The sequence below is a fragment of the Nothobranchius furzeri genome, chromosome 16 (genome assembly GCF_043380555.1).
Source record: "Nothobranchius furzeri strain GRZ-AD chromosome 16, NfurGRZ-RIMD1, whole genome shotgun sequence".
In the NCBI taxonomy this organism is placed as follows: domain Eukaryota; kingdom Metazoa; phylum Chordata; class Actinopteri; order Cyprinodontiformes; family Nothobranchiidae; genus Nothobranchius; species Nothobranchius furzeri.
In genome coordinates, this window is record NC_091756.1 from 63,195,259 (window position 1) to 63,211,255 (window position 15,997).

Here is a 15,997-nt window from a genome sequence, read left to right on the forward strand (position 1 = left end):
CGGCTGGGATACATCAGGGACATGGCGTTTTGCTGGTTTCTTTCTCCTGATAGCTCGGCCTCTTTCTGGTGACCTCTATCTCTTTAAAAGGATGATGGGTGAGTTCAGATGTGTCTTGCATTATTAAACCAGAGCTTTACTTTAGGTTTGTCCTGAAACACTAATCTGAGTTTCTTTTGAGGGTTTGCAGCTTTGACTCATTTTGCGTCTTGTTCTGTGGATAAAATGCTGGAAAAGATTTTTCTTATCATCTGTTTGCCATCTGCTTTGACAGCACAGCTCTGTATTCCCAGTAAGTGACCAGTTAAAATGTAACTTCTGATTAAAGCAGGTTCAGCCAGTGGGAAACCAACAGCTCTGGTCAGAGAGGAATTTAGATAATCTCTCTACTAGAACACAATCAGATTAGGCACGTAACTCAGGTGTTTGCCTCATGACAGTCTCACACAACAGTCAAGAGCCAGACTACAATGGTAAAAAAATTATTTGGGGCTCTGATTTGAAAGTAGTACACTGAAATTTAACAGCTTTATTTGATCACATTAAAGCTACAAAAGCAAATTTGGAAAGCAAATTAGCTTAAAATATTTTTTCATGCCTCCTAACGTTCTAACATAGTATAGCTCTAAATATGTTAAAAGCTCCAAATATGGAGTTAAAAGAAACAAAAAAATTAATAAAGTGGTTCTCCCGCTTTTGTCTAAAAACCTCCACCAATAACACGTTTCAGACCGAAAACATCTATCACACCATCTGGTTGTCGGTCTTACCAAACTGCCACACTTCTGCACTTCCCTGGGTCCTCCACTCAGGTGTTTAGCCACAGTACACCGCTGGTGTCAGAGGTTCTCGACTCAATAATATCAGAGAAGGAGAAACAGCCGGCTGCTACCACTTTAAATTTAGGACAAACTACCAGAGTCCCAAACAGAAAAACACCATTTGAAGCCACAGACAACAAAAGACTTTTGGACCTAGAAAATGGTGATTGATGTTTAGTTCAATCTCGTTTACCCCGGCATCGCGGGTCTCCGGTTCTGGCCTGTATTCAATATAGCGCCTTCTAAAGTCTGGAGCCACCCAAGGCGCTTTACAACACAATCAGTTGTTCACCCATTCACATGCTGGCGACAATGAGCTACAGTGTAGCCTCAGTTGTCCTGGGGCACACTGACAGAGGCGAGGTTGCCACTAGCAGGCAAGGTGGGTTAAGTGTCTTGCCCAAGGATACAACGCCAGCGACAAACTGAGCGGGACTTGAACCTGCTACCTTCTGATTTCGGGGTGAGCACTTAACTCCTGCGCCACTGTCGCCCCTTAGCTTGTTCTGTAAATTCAGTAAATCAGCTTTAAGCTTTAAAAAACCTAAATATTAAGAATAACATTTAAGAAAATAAAGGAAAATCTAAATATTCACAATGTTATTTAATTAAATCTCTCAAAGATATGTAAAGGACTGCAAAGTTAAACCTAAACATTTAGAATCAAACCTAAACATATAAAGTCACATTTAAATTTAATTATTGAAAGTTAATTCTATGGGGTGGTAAACTAAATATTTAACTAACATACAAATGCACAAAGCCATAAAACAGAACCAGGATGAAGAGATCTCCTCTAACATCTTAAAGCCACTTTGATGCTGAGATTACAGCAGTAAGTTTCAACATGGACTATTTTTCATTAATGTACGAGAACCCAGACAGAGTCATCAGAAAACTTCACAATCTAACATCAAAAGCACTCGGAGATGTTATATGAGGGGTATATTCACCTTGTTTTAATTTGAGTTTTCCAGGTTTGGTTTACAAAGTCTAAATGTACTTATTTACTAGATGTTTAGTTTAAAACCAATACATATATTTAGAGTTTAAGCCTAAGAGGTAAATGTAGACCTTTAACATTGATATTAAATGTATTTATTTAATTATGTGACTTTTTACACGTTTATTTTATGTTTTGAACATGTAGATTTAATACTGTATTTTCTTGTTGAGAACAAGTGAAAATTTTCCTCTATTTTCATTTCAGTGAGATACAAAGTGTGACAATGCAGCTGTTGTTTTTCCCCAATGTGTTACTTTATAATCTGTGCCTCATACAAATGAGGACATGGAGTTAATTTTACCGTTATTTTAAATCTGAGACACAAATCCTGAACATTTAACATGTTTCATCCGTAGATGCTCCAGCTGCCTGCCAAGTTCAACTCAGGAACAAGCCTGCAGGACATCGGGCAGTAAGTACAAACCTGACATTTCTCCACTTTCTTAAAAAAGTCTCACTTTCTGATCAGATGTTATTTTTCTGAGGCAAAATGAAGACCTTTTCGCTACGGTATGTAAAAAAACCCACAATGCTACTTAGTTACGAGCAAAGTGAACAGGCAGAGATTCATGAAACGGAAATGAATAAATGTTCATGTACATAAATGAAACACATATTGTCTTTGCAGAAAAGTTATTTTAACTCAAATGAAGAAACTGTGTGTAAAATCTGAATCTGCACTGCCGAAGGTCCTTGACAACATTTTATTGGCTAATGATTCCAGTGATGCTGTGGTTCTGGTGCTCTTGGACTTGACATCAGCCTTTGATACCATTGATCATAGCATCCTAATAAACCGGCTGGAGCGGTCTGTGGGCATTACGGGCCAGGCACTTAAGTGGATAAGATCCTACTTAACAGGGAGGAGTTTTTGTGTGAGGTTGGAGGACTGTTCCTCTGACCTGGCTGAGCTGCCTAGGGGAGTGCCCCAGGGATCGATTTTGGCCCCACAATTTTTCTCCCTATATCTCCTACCCCTGGGTGACCTATTCCGCAAGCATGACGTGTCATTCCATCTATATGCTGATGATTGCCAGGTCACTTTTCCAATTAGGCATGGTGGTTTATGCACCATTCAACCTTTGTTGGACTGCCTGGAGGACATCAAGCTATGGTTGGCTCAGAACTACTTGTGTTTCAACAAAAGCAAGACTGAAGTAATTCTGTTTACTCCACCAAAGACCCTAGGAGGGGCCCAAGGGCTTGATTTTTCCACACTGGCACCGCATCAGAAGGCGGTGGTCACTAACTTAGGGGTAAAACTGGACGCAGAGCTCAGATTTGATGCTCAAGTGAACGGAATCGTGAGATCTTTGTGGTGTAGCAAGTCCATCACACAGGCTTTTGTTATGGTTGTAGGATAAATGAAACCAGGCTCAATAAACAACTGTTTTAATGTTTATTTAAAAAGGGTGAAGCGTTTGGACCTGTAAGAAGAAGAGTTGGTATGAATATTGAGGATTTAAAGTGGTAAATTATTGTTTGCACTTACCTGTTTCCTTTGTGCTTCTGGAGGTGTTCCAGCTAAAAGAGTCCCTAGGGAGCTGGAGTACCTAAAGAAGGTTCCGGAGCATTCCATTCAGGAGGAATGGGAGTGGTGACCTGTGAAATTGCTCTAGGAAGGCAGATTAGTTTCATTGAATGTTTTTAGGATTAATTAAAGATGTTTATATTTTTGTATTGTAATTATTTAAAGCGATCTTAGAGGTGAGGATGTAAGGATAATTTAAGAATATGGAAGGATTGTATTTTTGTATTTACCTGTGTCTGGTTTAGGATTGGTCCAATTAGTCACACCTGTCATAAATACAGCTCTGTGTTTGCTGGAAGGGTGATGGATGGAGCGGCAGGCATGGATTTGTGCTGCCTAGATTTTAATTTTGTAAAATTTAAATAAAATACACTTGGGTCTGCACTGGCCATCGGCCTCCTCAGTATTACTTTTTCCTCCAGAGTGCATAAGGGTCATCCTGACAAGTGCCCTCGGCACCACGATCTTGCTTCTTTCATCTATGCCGTATAGCAAAAATTAAGCCATTTCTGTCACGTAGTCATTTGGAAACTGTGATCCATGCCTTTGTTACCTGCAGGCTGGATTATTGCAACTCGCTATATGCGGGGCTTAGGCAAGCTCCAATAGCACGCCTCCAGGCGGTTCAGAACTCGGCTGCTCGGTTGTTAACATCTACCAGGAAGTCTGAACATATTACACCAGTCCTACATGCCTTGCTTTGGCTCCCTGTCTCCTATCACATCAGGTTTAAGGTAATCCTGTTTGTGTTTAAGGCGTTAAACTCAGGGGCACCTAAATACCTTTCTGACATCATCCAACGACATGTCTCGGTGCGTTCCCATAGGTCAGGTCTTTGACTTCCAGAAAAGACACATTGCCCATTCCTAAAACTGTTAAATTGCACTCTTTTCAGTTAAAGAGGACTTTTAATGTCAATATATAAAGTTTCTTCTCTGTTTGGTCAGACATAAATGATCCCTTGATGTGTAAAAAGAAGTGAACAGTGGAAATGTCCCAGGAAAAGAGGTGGGTTAATCAACCTAATTAAATATAATTATACAAAGTCCTCTTTATCTGAAAAAAGTGCAATTTTCCTGCCAGTATTTCCTGGACATGCTTTGATTGCATAATGGAAAGCTGTCTGATTGGCTGGTGGAGAGGCTACATTGCTTTGTAAATTGCAAATTGAGCAACAGCAGGGAGATTTGTGCAGACAGAGACGGAGGTGAGCATGCAGAGAGAGGGCTGCACACGACTGCAGAGCAGGTGTTGCTCTTGCAGATTGATCACTGCACGCTCCAGTTGGTGGCACAGAAATCACTCCACACTAAAACCCTGAATCAGAATCTGGCCGAATGTGTATATTATTGACCGTTTTTCTATATTATATATTTTTTCTATAATACATATATATTATATTATAGGTACATATATGTATCTATAATATAGAAAACAGCCAGTTTTATATATGTCACATATATTCAAGAGCTATATCAAAACATATATTAAAACCTATATGTTTATATGAATTCTTTCCATGTGGGTTGTCAGTTGCTTAATATTTCCTATGTTTACTTATGGGAAAGAAAGGAGATGTTGTATTCGTCTAACTTTAACATAAATTTTGGCAGCTCAATGTGACGTTATGGAAATGCCATCATCATGAGCAACCAAACGTAGGCTATATTAGGCTAACAGTTGTCCATATTCTGTCCCATTTATCTGCATGGTCGAGGTCAGTGATCTACAGAGAAAACAGGGGCGAGTGCACCGTTATGAGCATTTACCAGAGCACACAGTTCCCAAGCAAAATTGAACAGTTTTCTGTTTAGCAGTGAACAGGTAAGAGACCTTGAGAAAAAAAACTATAATTATCATCTGACCTGCAACCTTATGTCAAGTTGTATCTGTATAGTTGACTTTCTGTATTATAAGTTCTACTACTTGCTGGATATTTTTATATATACTGTTATTTTGTCTTGTAATAGTTAATTATATACTCCTTTATTCCATATCATATCAGTGTTATTCATATATTAAAACTGTCAACTGCACACTCATTTGGCAAAATAAAAGTTTGACAATTATTCATTTGTTCTTTATTGTCATATTTCTGTAACATTTATAATTAAACAAGTTGTAATTAAACAAATTAAATAAATGACCACAACATTTCCCCTTGTTAAGTGCAGTAGACTGAAATAAACTTTATTTGGAAATCAACATATCTATTTTTTAATGGACTTATATAAAATCTTTCTTCAACATAGACCCCACTAATGAGCTGAGTGTTATTTTTTATAAAAAGAAGAGAGAAAATGCACAAAGGTAGGAAAGGAAAAGAAAGTGATAAAATAACTGGTTTTGTTAAATGTTCTTCAGATAATGAATTCATTGACGAAGTTTTTGCAGGGTGTGAAAAAAAGTTCTAGGTCAAGCTCCTGGGGCTTAGACCCCCCCCCCCCCCCCTCCATCTCTCAATCCTAGTGACGTCCATGATTTGACTGACTAGAGTGCTCCAGCTTCTTCTTCTACACACAGCTTGATGTCTCTCAGCTGTGGAGCACCTGTCTTATCAGTCGGATGCTACGCAGAGCACCACGTGTGAAGGTATCCAATGTTATGTCTTTCCAGTTTGTAAGAATTTAGTGTACAGGAGGCCAATTCTTAGCAGAAAATCTAATTTTTGCTAAATTTATTGTCAGGGTTAAATGCTGTCCACATTTATGCTGGGCTGCTTTAGCACACATGTGGAAATCAACTGCAAGCCCCTTCCGAATATCAGAGCTTCTCAGCTTATAGCAGCCTGAGTATGAGATGGGTGGGTGTGGCCAGCTCCAGCTTGTTTAAAGTGACAGGACCCTGAAACGGCTTCTGCCAGACGATGAAAATGCTTTTTGGATTTGGTAAATGGCCACACACACATTCACACACTGGTGGAGATGAACTATGATGCAGCCACAGCTGCCCTGGGGCATACTGACAGAGACGAGGCCTGCCAAACGCTGGCGCCACAGGTCCCTCCAACCACCACCAGGCAAGGCAGGTTAAGTGTCATACCCAAGCATTCTCTGATTGGAGCCATGAACCCACAACCTTCTGATTACCGGACTACATGCTCAGCCTCCTGAGCTGCACTCTTGATTTAGATCAAAGAACTTCATGAACATGTTTTATGACCACAGAAATGTAACACATGACAACATTCACGATATGCCCCTTTAAACTTAAGGAAGACTTTAGACTTTCCTTTCACTTCAACATTGATGACTCGTGACTTAACTTGGATTTGAGCCTGCTAACAAATGCTTGATATGTCTGACAAAAAGATAAAAAAAAAAATTAATAAAAAAGAAGCAACATCAGCACTTGTTTGTTATTGTAAATCAACAGAAGTTGTGCTTGCTGCGTATTTTTTGTGATAAATAAAACTACTTACTCATACGTTCTGGAAATTGTTTATTTATCTGTAATTAAATTAAAATGTTTCTCAAAATACTTGTTTAGAACTCGAATTTAAAGTTTAAGACTGAGACCTGACCCAGGACAATTAAATGGGATCATATTATTGTTCATCTTTGGTTCATTATTCAAACATCATCCTATGAATGCAAACTTTGAGTTTAATTTACCAGAAAAGTTGGACAAAGAGGAAAAAAAAGACATCAAACTTTTAGCAGACTCTCATGTTCATATTTTTCACGTAATCACAAAAGGTGCATCCATCTGGAAAGAACTACCCAGTCTGGTGCATAGTTTCAGAGACAACACGGCATTTCACAAGGATGAGACATTAATCAGGAATTAATGTGCTTACGTTGGAATTCTGATTTATCTCCATCCATCCATCCATCCATCCATCCATCCATCCATCCATCCTCTTCCACTTATCCGGAGTCGGGTCACGGGGGCACCAGCCTAAGCAGAGAGGCCCAGACTTCCCTCTCCCCAGCCACTTGGGCCAGCTCTTCCGGGGAATCCCAAGGTGTTCCCTGGCCAGGTGAGAGACATAGTCCCTCCAATGTGTCCTGGGTCTACCTTTAGGTCTCCTCTGAGTTGGACATGCCTGGAAAACCTCACCAGGGAGGCGTCCTAACCAGATGCCCGAGCCACCTCAACTGGCTTCTCTTGATGTGGAGGAGCAGCGGATCTATGTCGAGTACCTCCTGGATGACTGAGCTTCTCAACCTATCTCTAAGGGAGAGCCCAGACACTCTGTGGAGAAAACTAATTTCGGCCGCTTGTATCTGCGATCTCGTTCTTTCGGTCACTACCCAAAGCTCGTGACCATAGGTGAGGGTAGGAACGTAGATCGACCGGTAAATCGAGAGCTTTGCCTTCTGACTCAGCTCTCTCTTCACAACGACAGACCGGTACAACGCCCGCATCACTGCAGATGCAGCACCAATCCGCCTATCGATCTCACGCTCCAGCTTCCCCTCACTCGTGAGCAAGACCCCGATATACTTAAACTCCTCCACTTGAGGCAGGACCTCGTCCCTGACCTGGAGAGGGCATTCTACCCTTTTCCGACTCAAACTGAGCCTTTTCTCACAAAAACAAAAGTGACACATTTTGAACTAATACATAGCAGTTAAACACAAAGCTATAGCATATAGCACAGTCTGTATTAACAACAGTAACGATACCCTGAGTATTTCCCATAACTCTCCTCAAAGACACGACCATTTAAGGAGAAAAGACCATTCTGTAATTTATAAACTTTAAAAATATTTAATGACAAATGGTTCCTGATCTGGTTAATTTTGCAGAATGCCTGGAATGAAGGTGAAAAAGTATTGTTCCAAACAACTATGGCCTTTGTTATGAGGCAGCACCTAAAACAAGAGTTCAGGTAAGAAAACTATTTTTTTTCTGTTTGGTTTAGTGTTTTAGTGTTGGTCATAATGAGATGAGTAAGTCTTGTCTCTGTGGTCTTTATGCAGCTTGTCAAACATCCTTGTGTGTAATGAGACCGCCCCTGTGTCTCTTTGGTTTGTGGTAACGTCACCGCTTGACCCAACGCTTCTTGTTGACAAAGAGGATGTGGCGGCAGCAGTGAGGTAATCACATGACTCAGATGTTGTGGTTCCACTTGAATTATTTACCAACACTGTTATTCTCTCTCCATTTAGATGCCATATGCAGTAAAAACTGTGGTTATAAACTTGGTTTATTAATAATGTAACCGTGTGTGTGTGACTGGACTTTCAGCCCTACGTCTTAAGTGATCAGACCTTCATTCCAAAAACACAGCATGGGAGAGCTGGTAAACAGGGTCTCACTGCTTTAAAACCCAATAATGGAAAAAGTTGCAGATCTTTCTCCACCTCTTGTGAAACTTTGGTCACCACTATGTTGTGTGGTGGAAGCTCAAAGAATATGGCGGGTGTCTGTGATGGCCACAGGCCTCAGTGATGAAGACTAGAAGTGAACAAGCTCAGAGGGAAGAATGTTTGTCCATGTGAGTTATTGTCATCTAACATGTTCATGGTCCAAATGAGTCTGTGGTACGTTTTGCATCAACAAACAGGTGAAGACGGAGGTTGTGGGGATTGCTTTTGAAACTCCTGAGATAAAAAATAGACAGAAAAACCTTTTGGTCACAAAAGAACAAACTTTGACCAGGATGATAGTTTACCCGCCCATCATGGCAGAAGAGGTTTGTGATGCAAACAGAAATGACGGTGAATTAAATAAATGTTACTGTTAAAGTCCCTCGTTTGTGTTGCATTAATCACACTTAACCCTACTTCATATCTTTTGAATCCAACATTGTTTTTTATCCTATAGAAAATTCAGACATCGTATCAACTGCGTCTTTCTGCTCACTGACCTTACTCTGGAGTTTGTGGACCTCTATCCCACCCTGGCAGAACCTGCAAAGCTCCGACTGAGTGTGTACCTCGTCGTGTTCCTGGTGATGATGAGTGTGATTGGTGCTGTCATGGTTGTTCTGTTTGTGTCCACTGTGAGGGAGTTAAAATGGTGAGCTAGTGTTAATTAGGACTAATGATAAGATCTGATAACTGAACTTGATGTTTTTATTTATTTCAGCAAGAAGAAGCAGGAAGCAGACAAGGGTGAAGAACAGCAGAGGGTGAAAAAAGTAGAAAACGGGTCCACCAGTGAGGACGTTCATGACACAATGTTCTAATATAATGATGGATCAAACAAATGTAAAAAAATAAATAAATAAAACAATCTATGGAGTCTTGCATGTAATTAGGATTATAAATACGTTAATTAAGGATCTCAGTAGAACTTGTTTCATTGCATTGATTATGCAAAATAAAGGTCTTTTTATACTTATAATTGTGATGATTTTTTCTCTTGAATCGTTTGCAAAGGAAAAAAAATAAAAACAAACCTTTTTTTTTTAAACAAAGAAACCAGGACTTACAGTTGTTTGTATACCAGCTCTTTCCTTTTTCAAAACACGTCCCCTTTTCTTGATGTTTAATAAAATAGAGATTTATATGACAGAAAAATTAGTAAATCAAACTAGTGTAAAAACAGCGTTTGGTCCCCTACACTGCCTCCTGCAGGCCACCTAGGGCGACAGCACATCTCATTCATTGCAAAAACATGGCCTTTTGTCCAGAGTTCGCTAAAGACAACCCCGCTAGATCCCTTTTCCCTTTAGGGCTACCTTAAGTCTGCTAGCGATCAATTCAACATGGTGTTGGAAACGTTCCTCAGACATTCTGCTTCAGCATCACAGTTACATCCACGATGGGAATCTCCCGTTCCACCACATCCCAAAGGTTCTGGACTGGATTGATGTTTGGTGACTAGAGGTGGTTGGAGTCCAGTGAACTCATTCTGGAAACCAGTTAGAGATGCTCTGACCTTTGTGACATGGTGCTTTATCCTACTGGAAGTAGGCATCAGAAGATGGGTCCATGTGGTCATAAATAGCAACAATACTCAGGTAGGCGGTGGTGTTTAAACCAGGCTCAGCTGGTACTAAGGGGTCCAAAGTAGGACCAGAACATCTCCCCCACACCATTATACCACCTGCATGCTGGAGTCCATCTGCTTCAAGCTTCAACATGCTGTGGTTCAGAGATGCTGTTCTGTAGACCTTGGTAGGTTGGAGCTGCTGTTGTCTTTCTATCAGCTATAACCAGTCTGACCACTGTCCTCTGACACCAACAAGATGTTTTCAATGGACATTTCCTCTTTTTCAGACCATCCTCTGCAAACCATAGAGATGGTTGTGTGTGACAGTTTGAGCGGTTTCTACATTACAACCAGTTCCTCTGGTAACAACGACCTTATGTTCAAAAACTTACACGTCCTTTTTGCTCCATTCTGATGCTAATTTCCCCTCCAGCAGTCTTCACCATGTCTTGATGACTAAATGGATTCAGTTGCTGCCAAGTGATTGGCTGATTAGATATTTGTGTTAACAAGCAGTGGAGCAGGTGTACATAATAAAGTGGCTGATGATGAGTAGAGTGGAATTAGGCTTTTATAATCAATGATAGCAAACTCTTGCATGCTCATCTGGAAGTTCTTTTTGTTAGACCAAATCAGTCTTCATCATCATCATCATCATTGCACTCCAGTTTCTTTCCACAATGAGACAAACTCCCTTGAAACTCAACAGCTGAGTGAAAGTGCAGCAATCCAGGATGATGGGAAGTGATTTCATCAAAGATCAGTGGAAGCGTTTGAACAAACAAATATGCTATGTTAAGACTGTTAACTGATAATGAACACAAGTAAACCCAAGCAAACATCTTTTACTTAAGATCAGTGGAGTGTGCATGCTGAGAACCTGACCCTGCAGCTCATTAGACATTCCAAATGTTCCTGTTATCTGCTGCTCAGCCCTCCTGTCGGGTATGGTGTCTCTGCACACAGGTTCCTGGTATCTGTGGAGATGGTAGCCTTCTTTTAACATCAACTCAAGGCTGCACGTCTGCTGTTCAGACGATTGCTCAAACTGAACCTTGTACAACCACGTGACCTCTCCCTGCTTGAGTGAATAAAAACAGCCGTGACAGAATGAGCGACAGAACACATGCATACGAGCTGCTGGAGCAGGACGGTGGTCCCTGCGTGAGAGCTGTGTGTGTGTTCTCCCTCTGCAGCGGTGAATCTTATTTTGACTGTTTTTTGTCTCCAACATCAACTCAGAAGCAAACATCTTTTTCTCCAATCGCTCCGAACCTGTCTTGGTCATTTCAGGACCTACAGCTACCTGTGGAACCCTTGTTCTTGTGCACTCACTCCTCTACTGACGACTAAAGGATCATCAAACGTTTCTCAAAAGACAAAAAACAACAAAAAAACTCAGGAACTAGAAAAACATGAATGGTTTTAACATTTCTTTGATTTGAAATACCCACTTTGTATGGAAGAAATACAGAATCTACCTCTTTCTTTCTCTCTCTCTCACACACACACACACACGCACGCACGCACGCACACACACACACGCACACACACACATACACACACACACACACACACGCACACACACGCACACACACACACACACACACACACACACACACACACGCACGCACGCACGCACACACGCACGCACGCACGCGCACGCACGCACGCACGCACACACACACACACACACACACACACACACACACACACACACACACACACACACACACACAGTTGTTCAACTAGTAGTTCTACTTGTGATATTTCTGTTCAGTTTCAGACAAACATGTTTTATGGCTCATTTCAAGAGTTTTGGAAAGCTTAAAAAAGTTACACACGTAATATTTTATGTTGTGGGCATCCCATGTCACTTTTATAAACCTCTTCAGAGGGGGTCAAGAGGTGCCCATGGTGCAGAAATAATCACAACAAAGTGAAATGAGCACAGATTATCTGCAAAGTAATTCAGCTACTTTTACTTTAATCTGGAAATTAATCAAGAGATTTAACTTTGTAGTCGGTCTACATCAGAGGTCACCATCTTGGTGCCCATGGCCACCATGGGGCCCCCAGGAACCATATGAGGTGCCCACAGGTTGTAGGCAGCCTAAGTCTCCTCCCTTTCCGGTTGGCTCATGGGTCCTTGGAAGAACAAAAAACTGAATCCAAGCCAACGGGGCTAAAAGAGCTGCTTGCTACCCCTCTTTGCCTTGGACCCTGAATCACACATATGTTGTACTTCTATTTAAATGAAAAGTAATGATGTGTGTTTCGACCATGCCAGTCACGTACTTTGAGATTTATCAGCTTGTAAACGCTTGTTATTAACAGAACTACAAAGCAGATGTCAGCATGTTGCATATATGACGTCACCACAGCATCTCCTGTCCCCTAGCGTAGCTGCTACTTACCAAATGGCTCGATTTATGGTGGTTCTTTCCTCCCGAAGGAAGGACACACTCGCACCCCTGGCTGGGATCGCACAATTAAAGAGCGCAAGTGTGGAAATGTGAGAATTGGGATTTATTTTCTGGTATTAGGGCATTTAGCTTCAAATGGGATAATAGCAACATGACTACCAGTGACTACGTTTCCTCTGCAACCTTGATGTTTTATCTTCACAAATAACACAAGCCTGGAGGAGCTCTGCCGCGAGGTGGAGCTGCTACTGCTAACAGTTAGCTTCTACTAGACATTCTCTGCTGTTTCTTGGGACACTAAACCAACAGCCTCCTTCCCTTTTGCAAGCCGAGATGGGTGAGTCCATGACTGTTAGGTGACAGTGTGACAGATCTGTCAGGCTTTTCAAACCCTACATTTTCAGTGTCAGCAGCTAATGCAGAAGAGACTGTACAAGGCTATTTTCAAGTTCAGCCTGCATGAAAAACTCAACGTAACTGACTATGATCAGAAATAATAATAATAATGACAAAACGTTTTTTTCAGTGTTCTACACCTTTAAAAACGTTAAAATGTGTTTATCGTGCATGAAGGTTAGTTTAACTCTGGTCTCTAGTGTGTCAGCAATACCCACAAAGTAGTTCTCAGCTTCATAAAAGTTGGTGACCCCTGATCTAAATGTCAGAATTAAAGATTTCTGAATTGCTGATGGTGCTTCACAAAAGTCTCAACATTCCTGCTGAAGTTTGTTTCAGCAAAATAAAGAATACGACTCAACATTCAGACTCTTTCACGACCAGTTCTGCCAGAACGGCTCGGATAAGAGCACCACTGCAAAGCCTTCTCTCTTACAGACTTCACAAGGATTTGTGACTAAACCCATCAGTGCTTCTTTTTGGCGGTACTGACGTGTCCTGCTGCTTTAGGACACAGATGCTTTCCACACAATTACCTCTAGGTGGCACCATCGTGCAGCAAAACACTAATGACCTCTCCTGCACAGATGCCTTGACTATTTTAAGTAAAAAACAAAACTGTGATGCACTTTAAAGCAAATTTTATAGTACTTTGCAACATAATTCACTATTTATAACCATGTTTGGTTACAAAATCCCAGAATGTGCATCACTTTGCCAGAAGACGCTCACGGTGTGATGTGTGGCGAGGACCGCGTTATAATTTAAGCTTCCTCTAATGCAGTTCATCCTTTTGCCCGAGGAGTCCTTTCCACCACATTTTCATGAGCAGATGCCAACAAATTTCACTCAAATTTAGTTTAAAAGCGTTCCAAGCCCATTGAAACGGCACGGTTATAGAATCTGAATGTTCACAGTAGAAGTAGAGAGGAAACAATAGGGAGGAATACATTTTTATCATGTTATTGAAAATAATGTCACTATTTTAATAACTCTGTCCAGCACCTTACTGAATAACAAACACATTTTTCAAATTTCTTCCAGAATGAGTCATTGTCAAATTCCTGAAGTGTTCTCAACAAATGCTTATTTTCCTTGTCGCCTGCCTCCTGCGCTCATCAAGGGAACAGCGTCCGCGTGCGCTGCAGGAAAAAGGACTTTTGTTTAAAGCAAGCTGAGCAAGTCACTGAAAAATGATTTTAGAGGAGAACTTTTAATAAAATAGGGGATTAAACCGTTTCTGTGCTAACTTAAAGGTGAACGTAAAACAGTGCATCTCAAATGAGTGATGAGACCATTTCCTGTGTTTCTAGTCAACATACCGGCACCAGAGTAAATCCATTCCGCTTATCTACAGGTGGGCATCATTTACCTCGTAGTGTTGGCTTTACTGACTCTTCTGGTAAATCAGCAGGATTCACAGTAAAGGTAAACGAGTGACCTACAACTGTCTAAACGTTAGTGAACTCAGGTGCAAAAGCATTCAGATTCCAGATTTTCCTGCTGAGCTCAGCTTTTAAAACTATCAATATGAAATATCACAGTTTCAGTCAATATTTGATCAAGCCTATTCCCTGACAATTCAGAAGTCAGAGTGAATATTTTATAAAACAAAAAAGTAAATTTTTCATAAGATTAGCTTTGAAAGCTCGTGTGCATTATTAATGCCAGTTCTGAGAGTCGCTGTGAAAAGCGACAGGTTCCACGCGGAGCTGAGAGCTGTACCCTGCTCGGATTACTCCACACTTCTCCATGATTCTTCACGGAGGGAGAAAACAAGGTGATTTCTGTCGGAGGCTGTTGGCTTGTTTCCCCCCACCACTCCTGTGGTTAAAATCCATCATTATCAAAGACCGCTCTCCTCTGTCAAACTTGCCTTTTACTGCAGCCTAGAAATCCCACCTCTGCTGTTCCTTTTCTTTGTTCTCTCTTTGTTTATGAGGCTCATCGAGACCAGCCTCTGCAGTCTCATCTCCCCCATGCTCTTGGGTTTCCTTCTCCTTCTGTCTGTCTCGGATGATCTGCACCAGCCTCTGAAACTTCTGGTTTAACTCTTCCATCCCTCCCTCCGCCCTCCCGTCCTCCTTCTCCCCATCACTCTCCAGTGAACTCAGCGACTCGGCCCTGGAATTTCGACCCTCGAACTCGTAAGTCTGCAGCGAGTCGTAGGGCGGCTGCGACAGGTCAGAGGTGACCCGATTAAGGCGGATATTAAGGAGCTCTTCCATTCGGAGTGGCTGTGGGTTTGAGGCTTCAGCGTGCTCAGGCTTCACCCCTGACACCCAGCCTTTGTTACTGCTGGCTAACACCCCCCCAGGTAAGGTCAGGGACTCTGGAGTTGTGGTTTCCCTCTGGAGCCTGCCTACATTCAGTAGCTGCACACCAGCTGAGTACAACCCACTGCCGCTGGTCCCATTCAAACACGCCACCATGCCGCCTGGGTTCAGCGAGCCCACAATACTGTATGTGTCTCCCTTCGCGTAGGCAGGAGAGTTCACGCAGCTCAGCTGACTGCCATTTGAATAATTTTGTTCTGAAATGGAGGGAATGGAAGAATCTGTGTCGATGTCATCCACAGTGCAGCTGGTAGCTGTGGTGCTGATGTGAGTCTGGGATGACCCTGGTCGGCCTTCTGGTGGGTTTGATGAGAAGCTGGTGTGACTCTGGCACGAAGACTCATAGGTCAGGTCTGCAGCAGCACTGGCTGCTGTCGACTCTGTTTCAGCCGGGTTTAACTGCAACCAAAGACACGAGCACAGATAAATAAAACAAATGATGTTGTCAGAACTCTCAATGAGTCGTTCATGTCTGAGTTTTACCAGTTCAGCAGACCTGGAGGAAGACATTTTAAAAAGATGATGCAAAAATGAGAACGGAATAACGCTGTCCTTGTCTACACATAATAATCTGGTGTTTGTGTATGAGATGA

At 41.7% G+C, this 15,997-nt stretch overlaps 2 protein-coding genes across 4 annotated transcripts in view; one reads left to right on the top strand and one right to left on the bottom strand.

The window, feature by feature from the left end:
- Positions 1 to 9,655, top strand: LOC107396063 (collectrin). 3 transcript variants are annotated; one of them, XM_070545462.1, is made up of 6 exons: positions 1 to 98; positions 2,184 to 2,239; positions 8,113 to 8,195; positions 8,287 to 8,403; positions 9,134 to 9,328; positions 9,398 to 9,655. In XM_070545462.1, the coding sequence occupies exons 1-6, from the start codon at positions 92 to 94 to the stop codon at positions 9,495 to 9,497; spliced, it is 558 nt and encodes a 185-aa protein (XP_070401563.1). In that variant the 5' UTR covers positions 1 to 91; the 3' UTR covers positions 9,498 to 9,655. The 3 variants fall into 3 exon arrangements, with proteins under 3 accessions (XP_070401563.1, XP_015831073.3, XP_070401564.1); XM_015975587.3 differs by lacking the exon at positions 1 to 98 and adding an exon at positions 113 to 292; XM_070545463.1 differs by lacking the exon at positions 1 to 98 and adding an exon at positions 113 to 292 and having other exon boundaries at positions 9,134 to 9,237.
- A 1,420-nt stretch (positions 9,656 to 11,075) lies between these two features.
- Positions 11,076 to 15,997, bottom strand: part of LOC107396061 (cadherin-24) — a 32,802-nt gene continuing 27,880 nt past the window's right edge. The window contains exon 14 of the mRNA XM_015975585.3: positions 11,076 to 15,803. Within this exon, the coding sequence (XP_015831071.3) occupies positions 14,958 to 15,803 (846 nt within the window). The 3' untranslated portion in view covers positions 11,076 to 14,957. The remainder of the gene's footprint in view (positions 15,804 to 15,997) is intronic.